Source organism: Amblyomma americanum, chromosome 6 (assembly GCF_052857255.1).
Source record: "Amblyomma americanum isolate KBUSLIRL-KWMA chromosome 6, ASM5285725v1, whole genome shotgun sequence".
NCBI classification, from domain to species: domain Eukaryota; kingdom Metazoa; phylum Arthropoda; class Arachnida; order Ixodida; family Ixodidae; genus Amblyomma; species Amblyomma americanum.
Window position 1 is genome coordinate 165,962,158 of NC_135502.1, and position 18,200 is coordinate 165,980,357.

Sequence of the window (18,200 nt, forward strand, 5' to 3'; positions counted from 1 at the left end):
CCTTTGCAGCAGATTTACGTTTTGCTAAGTAAATAATAAACGATAACGCTGGGCACAGTTTAACTACAATTTATTGCTTGAAGAAGTCTGTTATCTTCTTCTGGCGAGTAGACGACAAGCGCTGCAGGACGAACGCCTCCACATCAATCCTTGACCTTCCTGTGCACGTCATCGGGGACATCTTTGCAGCGCCCGAGGAATGATCGGGTCTTCTCTAGAAAGACTAGGACATCCGAGCCGGAAACAATCTCTTCCTCTTCGTGCGCTGATCCAGTGTCGGCATCGTCTTCGTCGCTACTACATTCTTCTTGCTCACGCACTTGATTCACGATGTCTTCGGTGGTGAGCTCCGCGGATGTAGCCGCCGCGCTGTCGCTATCCACATAATTCGAAAGTCGCTGTCCACATAAGTCGCTGTTCACGGTAGTTGCCCAGCCGCAGACGTTTTCTTGAGGGAGCCAGCGGCGACTCTCGATTTAGTTTTATGATCTTGTCCCGATCTTTGAGCATCGTTGCCATTGTTGACGGTGTAATGTCAAGCTCCTTGAAAAAGTCCGCTTGCTTTTTTCCAGCAGCTGCGTCAGAATGTCCGCTTTTTCTTAAAGCGAAAACTGGCGTCGCTTCTTTTTAATGCGGGGGCCAGAAGAACTCATTGTTAGCAAAGCAAATGCACAACACAATCACAGCGCCGATAACTTTGCAGATCCTAACGTTCGCTGTCGACGTGGTGACACCAAGGTAGATCCGCCTTGGTGACACTGCGCTGAATAGGCTTAAGACTAAAGCGCAGTATGTGACCACACGCTGGATGGATGATAATGGCCTTACCCTTTGTATCGGGCGGCAGCTTGCGCCGCCTAGCCTATATTCATTCAACGCGACACTCGCGTGATGGCGATACCGCTCGGGCTGTATCCGTTGCAACGAGTTATCCAGCGCATAGCTGATGCTTCGGATGATGATGACAGGCGTCAGCTTCAGGGATTCGGTACGGAACTTCGACAGAACTTCGTAATAACGAAGCGTCTTGCGAGGAATGCGAGATTAAATACATACGTTATTCTGAAATATTCGGTAATTTGAAATTCGTAGTACTGAGTTTTTTACATTGAAAGTATAGGCATTTTGGCGGGGATTTAAAGAAAATTCGTAAATCTGAAAATTTCGTTAATCTGATCTTCGTAGTAACGAGATTTTACTGTATATACTCGCAGAATGAACCCACTTTTTTTTCCAGAAAAGTTGATACAGTAAAAGCTCGTTAATTCGAACCCGAAGGGGTCTGGAAAATTGTTCGAATTAAGTCAAGTTTGAAGTATCGAATGCGTGCTAGAATGAGTGGTCATTGCACTCCACCGCGCAAGCTGAATCTTCAGTGGTCACAACTAGACTCGTTGTCACGAGCTAGGCGCTGCTACACATTTGTGGCGGGCGATCCTGAAAAATAAATTCATGCGGTCCTATTGGAAAGTGAAATAAATTTATTGGCCAGTTATGCGCCAGAAAAAGCGCTACTAGAATGCATTCGTGTCAGCAGCGAGCTTTAGTGCTGGAATATAGGACCCTATTTACACTCCAAAACATGTTCATTTACGAGGAAGGGTTGTCAAAATAAAAGTAACCAGTGATGTGCATTTCCTTTCATTTCTTCTGCCGAGACTCCATCAGCGTCATTTGCAGCTTGCCCAAAAGCTCCAGCGCAACGTCCGAGTTCACACTGGCAGAGAAGTAGTGGGCTGCAATATCGAGCGCCGACACTACTTCACATGCACTACATGCACTTGGCTGTGGCATAGGCTCGTCACCACAGCCTGACTCATCACTGTCGGCTGTGCTCACTGCACGTGAGCCCTGTGGCGTCAGTTGACGTCATGCAGCCTCAATTGTATTGGCATCACTCTAGGGCTCCGTCTCGACACTGCTGTCCACATAGCTCGCGGCACCAACAAAAAGCATGACGATGGCGCCCGAACTGCCATACTGTATTGTGTACACCACATAATCGCGACCCAGCAACCGTGGCACAACGAAAACCTGGAACAGCTTGCGCCGAAGCATCGGCGGCGTGGGCGAGTGCTCTGGCAGCGAAGACCTGCTTTGGCATGCACTGGAACATGGGCTCCGCTAGCGTCATGCACTCGGCTTTTTTTTTCCTTTTCCATTGTATTACATCTCTAGTAAATTTTCAGCACATTGTACTCGCTATGAGTCAACTTTTATCTACGAGGAGTGGTGTCAGCCAGGGGCTCCTAGTTCGAATTAACCGTAGCAGATATGAATTATCAGGAGTTTTCCCCAGGCATCAGTTCGAATTGACGAAGTTCGAATTAGCTAGCTTTTACTGTATTAATTTGGGGGGAGGGTTCATTATGGAAGGAAAAGTGAAGTTTCAGTGGATTTTTTTGTGAGTCAAAATTTTTCCATACGTCTACCCATCCATTCATCAACAAAAGCACGCAGTCAGCCGTGTTCTTGTCGCCAGTCGCCAGCATCGTTCGCTTCGAAAGGTGTTTGCTGTATCACTGCACGATCCGATGATTTTGTGATAGTGGACAGTGCCGCCCAATCGCAGCGAGATAAAGTGAACAGGCTGAACACCGTGGCCTTAAAGATTGGGTGGGCGATTATTGCGCGAGATTAAAGGACAGTTATGGGTGTATATTGCGAATGTTTGAGCGTTAGCTGTGGTGTGAGAGGGGTTACTTTCGCTCCTGCCAAATCTCTTGAATATCTGAAAGTCCCTCTTCCTTCATAGCATTTCAATGTAGAGAATACATTTATAGCATTCTGGTTTAAACGGTTATGCTCTTTTTGGATGCTCGAGTGCTGGGGCAACTGGAGGCAGTACGCCGAGCAAGCCACCACCGCTGATGCTTCTGTCAAGCGCAGACTGCGTCTTGGCACTCTGGCTAGTTTGCCAAGCATGGCACCCCCGCTGGAGCTCTTGTCATGTCAAGCATCCCTGTCCTTACAGGGACAGGGTTAATTGGAGAGGCTTGGGAGAGGCCTTTGCCCTGCAGTGGGTGTAGTCAGGCTGATGATGATGAAGGAATATGCCATTGTGTTATCAGTGGGCAGCATCCTGGTGCACTGCCAAGGTCTGTGCTGTGGATGGTGCAAAACTCAGAAACCCACTAAGAAAAACTAATATTAAAAAAACTAATTATCAACTACAAAGTTGGGGGTTCATAATGCGAGTTGATTACGCAAGAAAATACATGAGCTAAAATTCCTCTTGTATGCGAGGTTCTTAATGAAAATTCAAACATTACTTTTCCTTTATTACCGGATGTCTTCTATACCGATGTCTGTTACAGAAGAGATCCGCTTAATGGGAGGGTGACCAACCAAGTAAGTGACAAGTGTCTCTTGTATGTTGCTTCCAGCTAGGATCATTAGTTATATATACACCTAATATTATAGTGCATATCAAGCAAAGGTGATATTAGTGTGTGACACTTGCATAACTTTGCTTCCATGGCCCATGTGTTACACCATTCACCTATGCAGAAACATCAGTAGGGTAAGCTGTTTGCAATAACACAGTTGGGGAGGTCGTTAACATAGACTATGAAAAGAAGGGGCCAAAAACGGACCCCTGTAGTACGGCTGACTTGCACATGCCTGAAAGCAGCCCAGCACACCAGTGCAGTAAACATGTTTTTAAGAGAGGGGGGGGGGAGTGGCTTTCAACAAAAATACTTTATATTTCTTGATGGGTTTGTTAGAAATTTTTTCAGTACACTAAAAATAATGTTATAACTACCCTCAAAAATTTCAGTGTTATATCTCGAGAATATCCTCTGTGATGTTAACAAAATCAAAATGTAGCAGAAACCTGGTTGAACATTCATTGTGTTTCTACAGGTATCCTACAGGTCATGAAGTGCATGGAATTTTTCATCTCTCAGAAAACAAATTTTTAGTTTTGAATTGTGTAATAGAGTCTCTGTAGTCATGTCTAGGCTAAGAAGAAAATTTCATGCAAGAAATTTTAAACTCGCAAATTTTAAAAACAAAGAATGTCTTGACCTTCAGTAAAGGCCTAGCAGTGGAACAAAACAGTTGGGAAGAAATTTGCTTCACAAAGTGAGCATCCAGTCAAGAAACCAGAAAAAATATTTTTCGAGAGTCTCCCCGCTATGCAGTGCCACTGCAGTTCACAAAAAATTATTTTAGAGCTCTTCCCTGTGGATTTCAGCAATGAAACTTCAGAATAGTATAGAGAATTCGGATGAGGACATCCTTGATTGTTCGGACGTTTTGCAGCACCAGGACATGGACCACATAGCCAATGTATAAGAGCACCTAAAAATTTCGGATGCATCACAACTGACTGCTCGATTTTTCAGACCTCATTCGCACTCACTGCCAATACCCAAGCTATCATATAATATGTGCAGTGGAATCTTGTTAATTCAGATTGCATGGGACATTGAAAACTTCATCAAATAAAATGAAATTCAAGCTAACGCGGAGCCTCTCATCATCAGCCTGACTACGTCCTCTACAAGGCAAAGGCCACTCCCATGTCTCTCCAATTAACTCTGTCCTTAGTCAGCTGCGCCTACTGTATACCCGCAAAATTCTTAGTCTCATCCGACCACCTAACTTTCTGTCGCCCTCTGCTACGCCTGCTTTCTCTTGGAATTCACTCCATTACTCTTAAAGGTAGCTCTGAAACACCTTCGGAACAGAGCACATCAACTCTCAATGGCTGCACTGGATTGTCATTAACACTGGAGCCAAATAATACACTCCTACTAGGAGCAGAGAACCCACAGTCACACAATCCCTTCTCTGCGACTTTTTCATGCTTGCACCCTCCTCCATTGATCGCACCTGCGTATATAAGTTGAGAGATGACTATTAATTAGTTCAGACGTCAGGCAGTTACTATGGCCGCGTAGCTCCGGGGTGTCAGGAAGCTCTTCCCCAGAGGTGGGGCCGACCTTCCAGCATGCTGACAGTGATGAGAGAAGACGGAAAGGCGTGAAGACACTGAAATTCAAATTTTAACTACACGTAACTCAGCCTCTCAAAGTGTGTCAAAAAAATTCTTGCTGGATAATATTTGTGAAGCGGTGTGCCTTCCCAGGCATACCGCAACTTTATTAGGGCCCCTTTAAGGACCAGTGGTTGTCTTGCCTTCACATTACATGCCCTGTCCAAGCCCGCATCTTCCTTTTTATTTCAACTAGGATGTTATTAACCGGCGTTTGTTCTCTCACCCTTAGTAAATACCTTGTAGGCAACGGACAGTAAGCTGATCGGACTGTAATTTTTCAAGTCCTTGGCTTCTCCTTTCTTATGAATTAAGAGTATGTTTGCGTTCTTCCAAGCTTCTGATGCGGTCGAGGTCATAAGGCATTGCGTATACAGGGTGGCTAGTTTTTCTAGCGCGATGTACCCTCCATCCTTCAACAGATCTGCTGTTACCTGATCCTCCCCAGCTGCTTTTCCCCTTTGCATTGCTCCTAAGGCTTTCTTTACATCCTCTTTCGTTACTGGCGGGATGACGCACTGCTGTGCGCCACGGTCTCTCCCATTAACATTCTGATTACATTGGCTACTGTACAGATTTGTGTACTCTCCGGCTACTTTAACTGTCTTATCCATTTTGCTAATGACATTGCCCTCCTTGTCTCTTAACGCATGCATATGGTTTTTATCTGTGCCTAGTTTCCTCTTCACCGCTTTTAGGCTACCTCCGTTTTTTAGGGCATGCTCGATTCTCTTCATATCAAACTTTTTTATGTCGGCCACTTTGCGCTTATTTATTAAGTCCGATAGCTCTGCCAGTTCTATTATATCTGTAGGGTTAGATGCCCACATGCTTTGGCATTTCTTTATCAGATCGTTCGTCTCCTGAGATAGCTTGCCGGTATCCTGTCGAACCGTCATACCGCCTACTTCTACAGTGCACTCCGTAATGATAGCTGTCAAATTATTTTTTCACTGTACGAGCATTAAGATCGTCTTCCTCAGTTAAGGCTGAATATCTGTTCTGCAGTGATATCTTGAATTCCTCTGTCTTCCCTTTTATCGCTAACTCGTTAATGGATTTCCTCTTTACTAGCTTCTTCCGTTCCCTCTCCAATTAAGTCTAAGCTAATTTGAGACCTTAACATTCTGTGGTCGCTATAGCGCATCTTTCCGAGGACGTCCACATCCTGAACGATGCCAGGCTGAGCGCATAGTATGAAGCCGATTTCATTTTTAGTCTTGCTATTGGGGCTCTTCCAGGTCCACTTCCTGTTCTCTTGTTTGCAGAAGAAGGTATTCATGGTTCCAATACACTGTAGCGCAGCAAAAGACGAGGACACAAGAGACGAGAGACGAACACCACGAGCGCTAACTTCCAACAAATTTTATTCTCCTGAAGCATCACATTTATACACCAGAAAACAGTAATTACACGTGCGAACAGTATCGATTTCTTAGAAAAACGAGCTCTTTATCTGAGAGGAGAATGGAAGGAAGGTGTGCTTACACACGAGCATCCTGACCTATTTATCTTTTCGGCTTCAATGATTTCGTGCGTTAACCTTTCTCTACTTTTTCCTATTACAAGACTTTTATCAAAGAAAGGCTTACAGGGTTTTGACTTGCATGCGAGAATGTGGTCAACCAACGATCCGCCTTGCCCGTTTCTGACGTTGCGAGCGTGTTCCATTAGGCGCTCGTTCAGACATCTCCCCGTCTGGCCGATATAGTGTTTCCCGCATGACAAGGGAATTTGATATACAACACCTTCATCGCACCTGACGTAGGGCTTCTGGTGCCTAGTTGCGCATCCGCGCGCTTCGTTGGTGTTGGTTTTTCCCAGTTTGCACAACGTTGCAAGTTTTTTTGGCGCCGAGAACACGACGGTCGCATTCGCTCGTTGACCAATTCTTTTTAAATTGTGGGAAATCTTGTGTAGATAAGGTAATACAACAAGGTTTTTCCATTCACGAGGAACTGGGTTTGGAACTATGTACCAACAAGCTCAAAAAGCCACGCTGCTGAAGGTATTCATGATCCGTAAATTATTTCCATATCCCCAAACTCTACTAATAACTTTTCCCTGCTATTCCTGGAACCTATCCCATAGTCACGTACTGCCTGGTCGCCAACCTGCTTCTTGCCCACCTTCGCTTTGAAGTCGCCCATCAGTACAGTGTAGTGTGATTTTACTTTGATCATTGCCGATTCCACATCTTCATAGAAGCTTTCAATGGTCTGGTCATCATAGCTGGATGTAGGCAAGTAGGCCTGCACCACTTTCAGCTTGTGTCTCCTATTGAGCCTAATAACGATAGCTGCCACCCTTTCGTTAATACTGTAGAATTCCTCTACGTTGCCAGCTATATCCTGATTAATGATGAATCCCACACCTAGTTTTTGTCGATTCGCTAATCCGCGATGTGTAATCAGGGTTAGAAGAGCCTTATGTCAAAATACTGGAAGATATATATAGCAACTGCACAGCTACTATAGTCCTCCATAAAGTCACCAATAAAATTTCAATAAGGAAGGGCGTCAGGCAAGGAGACACAATCTCGCCAATGCTATTCACCGCCTGTTTACAGGAGGTATTCCGAGGCATGAATTGGGAACAGTTGGGAATAAGAGTAAATGGAAAATACCTAAATAATCTGTGATTTGCTGATGACATTGCCTTGCTGAATCATTCAGGAGGTGAACTGCACATCATGATCAGTGAGTTAGACAGGCAGAGCAGAACGCTGGGTCTAAAAATTAACATGCAGAAAGCCAAAGTAATGTTCAACAGTATAGCAAGGGAACAGCAGTTCACAATTGGCAGCGAGAGCCTGGAAGTTGTAAAGGAATACTACTTAGGGCAGGTAGTGACAGCTGATCCGGATCATGAGAGGGGCTGCCACCCTTTCGTTAATACTGTAGAATTCCTCTACGTTGCCAGCTATATCCTGATTAATGAGGAATCCCAGACCTAGTTTTTGTCGATTCGCTAATCCGCGATGCATAATCAGGGTTAGAAGAGCCTTATGTCAAAATACTGGAAGATATATATAGCAACTGCACAGCTACTATAGTCCTCCATAAAGTCATCAATAAAATTTCAATAAGGAAGGGCGTCAGGCAAGGAGACACAATCTCGCCAATGCTATTCACCGCCTGTTTACAGGAGGTATTCCGAGGCATGAATTGGGAACAGTTGGGAATAAGAGTAAATGGAAAATACCTAAATAATCTGCGATTTGCTGATGACATTGCCTTGCTGAATCATTCAGGAGGTGAACTGCACATCATGATCAGTGAGTTAGACAGGCAGAGCAGAACGCTGGGTCTAAAAATTAACATGCAGAAAGCCAAAGTAATGTTCAACAGTATAGCAAGGGAACAGCAGTTCACAATTGGCAGCGAGAGCCTGGAAGTTGTAAAGGAATACTACTTAGGGCAGGTAGTGACAGCTGATCCGGATCATGAGAGGGAGATAACTTGAAGAATAAGAATGGGGTGAAGCACATATGGCAGGTTCTCTCAGATCATGAATGGCAGTTTACCAATTTCCCTCAAGAGAAAAGTGTACAACAGCTGTATCTTACCGGTACTCACCTACGGGTCAGAAACGTGGAGGCTCACGAAAAGAGTTCAGCTTAAGTTAGGAACAACACAGCGGGCCATGGAAAGAAAAATGATAGATGTAACGTTAAGAGACCGGAAGCGGGCAGAGTAGGCGAGAAAACAAGCGTGTGTTAAATGACGTCGTAGTCGAAATCAAGAGGAAGAAAGGGGCGTGTGCAGGGCATGCATAATGCGAAGGCAAGATAACCTCTGGCCCTTAAGGGTAACGGAGTGGATTCCAAGAGAAAGTAAGCGTAGCAGGGGGCGGCAGAAGGTTAGGTGGGCGGATGAGATTAAGAAGTTTGCAGGCAAAGGGTGGGCCCAGCTGGCACAGGACGGGCTTAATTGGAGAGACATGGGAGAGGCCTTTGTCCTGCAGTGGGTGTAGTAAGGCTGATGATAATGATGATGCTGATAATCCGCAATAGCACAGTATATGTCCGTCCTTTAGTACTGTATACGCCTCACCCGTCCTCCTAACTTCACTGAGCCTTAAGACATCCCATTTAATGCCCACTACTTCCTCGAACAGCACTGCTGGGCTAGCCTGACTAGATAAAGTTCTAGCGTTACATACGTTGCCTGGTTCAGATTCCAATGGCGGCCTGTCCGGAGCCAGAAACTCGTTCAGTAGAGTGGTGAGCTGGGCGAGTCGGTACATGATTGCAGAAAGAAAACCAGTGCAAAGGACGGAAACACAGAACAGGAACATAGGACGACATTGGATTCTCCGCTAGCGTTCTCGTTCTCCGCTAGCATTAGAACAACGCCGAAAACTCAACTGCTTAGTCAGCAAGCACAATGCAATCACCATTAAGCCACGCTAGGCTCTTTCCCTCTTATACAACCGTTTAGTCCTTTAGAGCAGTCCAGCAGTACTTAGAAAGCGCTCACAAATTGGCAGTGTGTTCAAACAAACGCAGTGTGCTCAAAATCCTACATCAGGAAGAAATACATCAGCAAGCAGCAACTTCGAGGCTGGTTCTTACTTTAGGGGCCTCGACTTAAGCCATCGTCATTACCGCTGGGACTCCCCTTTTTGTAACGCACCTCTAAAGAATACTCCTGCAAAGTGAGGGTCCAGCATAGGAGTTTTTGGAAGAGGTTTTCCATTGTTCAGCCATGTCCTGCACAGTCGCAAACCTACTGTGGCTTCAGCAGCCGCGACCAGACAAAAACGAAGGACTTAAGTGCGAGTTGATACCTGCGAGCTCCAGATGCCATAGGACAGTGATTTGTTCCGCACTCTGGCCGTGCGTCTCCAACACCCAAGCAACACTTGAAAAGTTGAATGTGAACGGGGGACGATCGAGTACAAAAGAAATGTCTGTGTGTACTCCTCTCTCATTTCCGGAATATCCTTCGTTTCTTTTTTGACTGGAGCGCATTCTGCTGTGTTCTTTCAGTGGTAGAAGTGCGTGCTGCTCTGCGGCCCGCTGAGAGTTTCGATCGTCCTGCAAGAACTTACACAGTGTCGTCACAATGGGGCAGGTGGCTTTCGATTTGTCTGTTTCATCATAGTCAGTTTGGCCTTCCTGCAGTGTCTATCGCATCTGGAGTGCCGCGGTGACAGTTTTGGAATCCATTCCATTACCCTTAAAGACCAGCGGTTAGCTTGCCTTCGCATTACATGCCCTGCCCAAGCCTATTTCTTCCTCTTGATTTTCGACTAGGATGTCGTTGACACGCGTTTGTTCCCTCACCCACTGTGCCTGCTTCCGGTCTCTTAACGTTATACCTACCATTTTTCTTTCCATGGCTCACTGCATTGTCCTTAACTTGAGCTGAACCCTTTTCGTAAGCCTCCACGTTTCTGCCCTGTAGGGGAGTATTGGTAAGATACAGCTGTTGTACACTTTTCTGTTGAGGGATATTGGTAAACTGCCGTTCATTATCTGAGAGAACTTGCCATAGGCGTCTCACATCCGTGGTTCGTTCTGTGGCAGATGTACGCATATCTGCTGTCTTAAAATCAACCACGAACACTCGTACAGCCTCGGATGGCATTTGGAGACGAACTACGTATTATCGGCTGCCTATGTTTAGCGGTTAAAAATCGCGTGGAACATTGGAAGCCTTCTCTTCGGATAAGACTTTTTACTTCCATGTTACCTTTTACGCGTGCACATGTGCGGGGTTTTGGAGGGCTATATATGTCGAGTGCTTTCACCCTCATTAAACATTTCAAGTGACTGCCTGTGGTGTCGTCGTCTTTCTTGTGTGTGTCGTTTTGGCGCAAAATCTTTTTAGTATGTATGATCACCAACTAGCTCCGCAGTTAACTCTTCTAAAATATACCCCCCGCAACAGATAGCCGAAAAGCACCAGTAGATGCCAGGCGACAATTGAAGCCGTTGTCTGCATTCGCTGCATTTCCCAAGAAATGAATCCGGCAAGAACCTGCACAAACAGTGGGACATCAGCTGGCATTGTCACGACGGGGTTGCTGCGTCCATTCATATCTTTAGTCTCTTAAATGTGCTTAAACTGCTAACCTTTTCCTCCGACATTAGAGGATTGTTATGGTGGAGTCAGATGTGTTGGACGTCTTTGTCGATCGTTTACTGCTGTTTCCCATTCTCCAGGCATCCTGTGACCAGCTGATGATGGTGGACCACTGTGCCAGGGTGATGGACACACTGGAGCAGCAGAAGAGGAGCCTCCAGAAACGGTGGGTGTGTGATGCGTACTCTGACCTAACCACTATGCTATGGTGTCACTCGAATAGGAAGGCAGTTACATTTCCCTGTTTTATCGAGCAGTTGGAATTGACTGGGTCAGACTATGCCTTTCAGGTTAATAGATTTGTCATGTATAGCTTACATCATTTAAAACATTGGGCAATTATTGAAAACTAGACATTTTGACAGATTTGCCTGTCTGGTTTGGTTTGAAGACTTATAATAAACTGCACATCTCCAACCAAAAATTTTAATTTTAACTAGGGGTGTTCGAATATTGAAATTTTCAAATACGAATCAAATACGAATATGAAGAAAAAATGGCTTCGAATATCGAATCGAATATCGAGTATCTGTTCAGTACAAAAAAAATTCCAGAAAACGATGAGCAAGCAAGCGTTGTTGCCCTTATTTTTTTCAATATAGTGTATGGTCTTTGCAACTAAAATAAACAAAACTAGACTGCCTCAGTACCATATAAAAAAAACATGATGTGCACAGAAATGTACACTACTTGATTAGACAGCATAAAAGTATCCAAACTATAATGAGGTCATGCAAAACAAAATCCATAAAATGACAAGAGTGGCAACCAAAAAATAACATGGTGACTATAAACCTCATTCATTCGGAGTTCAAAGGACCGGAAGAAATGCCCGTTTCATCCGAAGGCCTCTGTTAATAAAATGCCCCCCCCCCCCCTCCCCCCCCCCCCCCCCCCCCCCAAAAAAAGCATGCTGCCGAAAATGCTGAAAATGCAGAAAGGCCTTATGAGGCGGCTCATCGCGCTAACATCTGTAAGCCCATGACGAGCCACCCGTTTTGGAGTGCTGGAAGAACAACACAAATGCAAGCACGGGGCCGGAGAACGCACACTGGTGTTGGAGTGGCGAGGCGGTTTCTAAAAAGGAAAAAGAAATAAGCCGCGCCGAGCTGGGATTGGACTATCGGCGAATGTGCGGGCCGACATTTGAAGTTGCCGCGGGGCAGCGGTGAAGCTCAGAAACCGAACTACGCAGCCAGGCTATTTTTTTTTTTCCTAGTGACAGAGGCCTTCCGATTGTTGCCACGCCTGTCGCTACGTCTGCTAAAGAGGTGTGCAGGTTACAATGCACCATGCAATAGGCGAGAACAGGATCGCTTGCCCTATTGTGACTACTCGATGCGCCCCTTCAGGAGGCTCCCGCGGCATTCCGCAAGTAAGCTTTCCCGCATAGCGTAGTTTACAAAACGGGATGGCGGAAGTCACGCTCGGAGAGTTATGAAGGCGACAGGACGCATTCTTCGGATGTGGGCATTAAATATGTGACGTATTAACGAAGGATTAAAAAAAAAGCGCGATTTCGCGTTGCGATTGCTCGAAGCGGGCCGTCGGCGATCTTGCTCGCAGCACAGGTGATATGTGGGAAAGCCCACTTAGGGAAATTGCCATGAGGTGAAGCCTTGCGGCGTCGGGATGCGGTCGGTCCGCGTGATAAACGGCGGAGAAGGAAGCGGATATGACCTCTGTGTTGTTTCCCTGGAATGTTTAACTCGATTATCAGCTAATTTGCCCAGATATTGTGGTTTTGCCATGTTCGAATTTATGAAAGTATGCGCAGTATACGATCACTGGCGAGTATCACTGGCGACACTGGGGCACGTTAGTGCCACGGCGCTGCAGAGATGCTAATGACATTAGTTGGTTGATTGTTGTAAGGGAGGAAAAGTAAAATGTTTTCAATAGTCGACATTCATAAATATCCTCAATACGAAGTATTTCAAATAATCTGAAGGTACTTGTTGTAGTGGCCATTGGTCCCATATTCGCAATATGACGAATTATTCGCTTTTGTGTTGTTAGAATCCGGTTCAAATTTTTCTTAGTTGTGGTGCCCCATACTAAAGTGCAATAATTTAGATGAGACTTAAATAATGCTTGATATATCTGAAGCTTGGCTTGTAGTGTCTCGGGCGCCATCTTATAAGTATTTAGGTGTTCACCTCAGGGATAATCTTTCATAGGCCAAACACATTCAATTCATATGTGCCAAAGCTTCAAGATCACTTGGATACCTGCACCGGAACTTGCGAAATGCCCCTAATAACGTAAGAAAAGTGGCTTATTTAACAATTGTGCATCCACAACTAGAATTTGCTTCACCTACGTGGTCTCCTTATCAAAACTATTTTATCAACATGCTTGAGGCCGTACAAAATAGAACCGCTCGTTTCATCACACAAAATTACAATCCCCATTTCAGCATCACTAAGATCAAACTTGATATCTCCCTCGAACCATTAGATATTCGTCGCTCCAATGCTCTTTTATGCTTACTTCATAAATATCAACAGAGCACCAAGCCATCTCCTCTGCCCCTTGAAGAGCCTTCACGCATGTCACGCCGCCTACATAATCAGTATAGCATTAAACACATATATGGAAGAACTGAAGTCTTCAATTCATCTGCACTTCCACATGCCATTGTTCTTTGGAACGATCTTCCCGACAGTATCGCATCTATCTGCTACCACCAACCATTCCAAGACCAGCTGCACAAACATTTTCTTTGACGACATGGTGTCTTGTTATAGGTTGTTGTGTCCCATAAGTTATTTTTCTCCTCGTTGCTAATGTATTACGTTTAGGTTTCCTGTGCTGTTTCAATAATTCGCATTTTTATTATGGCTACTGCTTTTTCCTTAGACGTGTATTGGGCACACGCGATGCATTCTGGCTGCCTTTTATGTACTTTTTGTTGCTCGCGGCGATGTATGTCTTGTCGTTACTATTAGCCCTGTATAACTATAATTGTTTTTACTTTTTTGCCTTGTACTGCGCGTTGTATTTAACACATTGTTCCTCTCGTACTTAATCCGTCATTTTGCCCCCCTTACTCAATGCCTTCTGGGCCCTGTAAGGTCATAATGGAGACAAGTTTCGCAGCATGAATAAAACGCACACAGAAGACAAGGAACAAACAAGGCAGGACTGTGCTGCACTTCCAACTGAATGTATTTGAAAAAGCTCGACATTTAAATACATTCAGTTATCATGTGGTGAAACCTAATCACAATCATCCAAAAAAGCCATTTCATTCTCCAGCAATGACAGTGAAGGCGTACTGACGCAATTGTCACCGGCTTTCCTAATAAAAAAAGGCTTCGATAATTTCACGCTGAAGCTTGTCCTTGGCGTTACCCAGAAACTGCGCCTTCTTAAACATAGGTTTGCATTTGCACGACCGGCATTGTACGGCAAGATGGCCGCTGATACCATCCTTTACAAGATTGAAGTGTTCTAGCGCTCTTTCATTAAAAGAATGCCATGTTTGGCCAATGTACACTTTTTTACACGTAAGAGGAATGCTATAAACGACCTTCGTTACAAATTTTGTGAACTTTGTGACGTGCTTAATACTGCACGGCGCATTCTTTTTTCTCGTTATCATTGGGCAAATTTTTGACAGCTTGCATGGTGTGGAAAATACAACGTTAACGTTGTATCGGCTCGCGATCTTCTTTAGATTGTGAGATATCTTATGCAGGTACGGTATTACCTGAGTGTTATTCTGTTTCTTTCCTTTATCATCCGTTCCTTTACTCTTTCTTTTCTGCATTAGGCTCTCACAAACATCTGAAATACCATCATCAGGGAAGCCGGACATGCGTAGCCGCTCAACTTGCTGATTGACACTATCGGTCATTTGATGCGGGCAAGTTTTTTCTAGGGCAGCATTGATACAGTTCATGGCGATTCCGCGTTTAATTATCTTTTAATGAGAGCTGTTAAAAGGGAGAAGGGACTTTTGTGACCTAGGGTTATATTTCCGACATATGTGGTTCATTCTGAAAGTAATTCTGAGGTCTAAAAACTGTATGTTGTGAGCACAGGGAAGTTCGTACGTGAATTTGAAACCTCTTGCTGCAGCTTTATAAGTTGTGATAACTGCTGCAACTGCGTCGTCAAGGCATGAAATATGCGAATTGTCAAGAATCACCAAGTAATCATTGACATATCTAAACATTTTTTTAACAAGAAGGCCCTTTAGTGAATTGTTAACACGCTTATCGACAAAACAAAGATAGATGTCACAAAGTATGGGAGCTAGTGAAGAACCTATGCAAATGCCAGCCTTTTGGGTATAAAAACGATCATTAAAATTGATGGCCGTTGTCTGAAGATAAAATTCTAAAAGCGTTAAAAAGTTATCACTGCTGACACCTGATAAATTACGAAAAGATACATCTCCCGTCTCTTCAATCAACTGTCTCACTGATTTAAACAGTTCATCGTGCGGCTCAGCAAGGCGGAAATTGGGGCGAGTTGGTAAGCGTTCATTTTCGCTCTCAGCACAACACGAACGGGACACAAGACGAAGGATTAGCACAAACTGGCGCTGAGCCCAGTGTACTAGAAATAACGTTCAGCAAGGCGGAAATGTGGGCGAGTTGGTAAGTGTTCATTTTCGCTCTCAGCGCAACACGAACGGGACACAAGATGAAGGACTAGCACAAATAGGCGCCTGTTCGTGCTAGTCCTTCGTCTAGTGTCCCGTTCGTATCGTGCGGTATGGAGTAATAAAGTTCCTCAACGTCTGCGGAGAAACTGATGGTATCAGAAGCAATCAGGTTTTGCTGAGTTCTTCAGACTTAAAGCTTGTTAACTGCCTTTGCAGGTATTGTCCAAGAGCAGATTGCCAGCAGTTCTTTTCTGAGACGACTAGAAACGGAAATTCCGGCTTGTGTGTTTTACAAGAGAAGAATGGTTCTAGGCTTCCGTTTTCAGATTTCTTGACTATAGTCGGGTACAACTTAAGAAGGCAGCGGCATTTGCCCCTCAAAGGCGGATGCACACGAGCCTCCGCCAATAGGCGCGCACTTCAGGTGACGTCATGAGCCGGACGGCCGGTGACCCCGCCGACGGAGAACATGCCTAACATGGCCGCCCTCGCTTCGAACTGGGCCGAGTCGCGTCAGCTGTGTGCGTCTCCCTTCGTCAGAGTGAATTCGAATTGTTTGTGGGCGTCTGTCATGTCGGAAATATTATTGCAAGCTTATGATGCACAACTTGTGCCACGTGCGTTTGTTCTGAGCCGTGAGGCGACGAAAAAAGGTTACAGCGAACATCGGTGACTGCGATGCGCTTCGTCTGGAAACAGGATCCCGCAGCGGCACACCGCTACAAACAAACATCGTGCGTGTTTGTTCTATGGTGTTTTGTTTTGCTCCTAAGTGAAGTTACGACGAGGAGAATTTTTCAAAGTCTGGTACCTACTGTGAGCGGCGGGTGTGTTAGTGTACTGTGCCCCTGCGTTTCACGTCGGACGTAGCGAAGTGATGGAGCAAAACCATTCTCAGGATAAATGAGAAAAGCGTGTGCGGATGAAACCAACCTACGAGTTCCTCAACCGAAAAGATTTGCGGAAGCAACCTTCAACGCAAAGATTTGTTGCTGCCAGCTCAGCGCGCAAACGGTCGATCTTTGGCAGCAGTATGATAAGATAGCCGAGCGTCTAGCAGGGCGTCGTTCGAGGGTTGTGTAGCACCGTCGATTGATCACTTTCCACCAGTGCTAACAATCAGTGACTAACACGCGCTGCTTGAGCGAATGTCATTGGATTATTAACGGCCAGGCGTGTGGGAGCAGTGTTTGTTTCCTTAATGTCAGCCTTAGTACTATATAAAATTATGACAGATACACTGGTGCCTTTACAAGGGAGCTTGGCATGAATTCGCGTCTCTGTATGGCTTAGAATTCTTCACTCACTGCACGTGCCAGCTGTAGAATGCCTGCTGTGGCACAATCGCACATCAGTTGTGCTGCCAGCGCTCGACTTGCTTTCCCACAACACAGCTTTGCGCTGCTTTTCGATAGTTATGATATGTTGCTACTAAAACAATTCCAAGACAGTGAAGGCAACAGAGCCATTATGTACATCAAATAAAAGTACGACAAAGTAGGCACAGCTGCTTGTGAACTGACTCCTAATACCTCTACTCGCGTCTGCATTAAATGTGTGTGCATGTTTTCTTGCGTGTTTGTTTATATTTGTTATTTTTCCCTTTTTTGCATTTTAGATCTTAGTTTTCGCGCTCGCGTTTGTGTGCATGTGTGTGAATATGTGAGTGCTTCTGTGCGTGTATGTGTTTATTATTCCTATTTGTGTCCTTTTATTTTTGTGTTTGTTCTTGTAAGCATGCTGCATCCACCTCTTCCTTTACAATTTCATTAACTCGTCTCATTCAAAGCACCAAGTCCTGTGAATAGCAGGGCTGGCCTCTTCGATGTCATTAAATCCTTACATTCTTGTCTACCTTGCCTCCTCAGTCTGCCATCTTGCTGTGTTTTCTCCTACTATTCTGACCTTGCTTCTTTACTGTTGTCGCAACGTGATTAACCAACTTGCACTAAAGAAACTTCTATCAGCTGTGACGACAGAAACATTGACCTATACAAAATGTTAAAAGCATCACGGTGCTTGCGCAATAACTTCGTCTCTTACCCTTGTTAATGTGTTTATGCATCAGTGCATACGGCAGCTCGCCAGGAGTGCACATGAAAGGGTGCCATATTGTGCAACAGCGTCTTGCGATGTTGTTGCATTCAGTCTTAATAAATAGATGGTTTCGCTGCCCGTCACATGTGGGGGCACACATAACATTGTGCAGTGGATTATCATTTCCTGTCTTGGCGCTTTCATCATTACAAATGCAGTTTTCTAGTGAATGGAGTCCAGCAATGCAGTGCTGTGAGAGCTTTTTCAGCTTTCACCATTTATCACCTCACCAATATCACTGTCTGAATCCGGCCGTCATTTTGCCTACAGCTTGTAATGAACAAAGTGACTCACTAAAACACGTTCAACCTTGCTGAGCATCTTTCCGGTACGTAAATATGACAAAAAAAAAATGCTAGCAAAGTTATTCACGTTAATAATTGTGCTT

At 44.9% G+C, this 18,200-nt stretch overlaps 1 protein-coding gene across 7 annotated transcripts in view; it reads left to right on the forward strand.

Annotated features, from left to right (window-relative positions):
* The window catches only part of LOC144094162 (ubiquitin carboxyl-terminal hydrolase 8-like), a 402,680-nt gene that overhangs the window by 91,514 nt on the left and 292,966 nt on the right, over nt 1-18,200 (forward strand). For all 7 annotated transcript variants that reach the window (XM_077628075.1, XM_077628078.1, XM_077628079.1 and 4 more), the window contains exon 4: nt 11,178-11,263. In XM_077628075.1, coding sequence (XP_077484201.1) covers nt 11,178-11,263 — 86 coding nt within the window. The remainder of the gene's footprint in view (nt 1-11,177; nt 11,264-18,200) is intronic.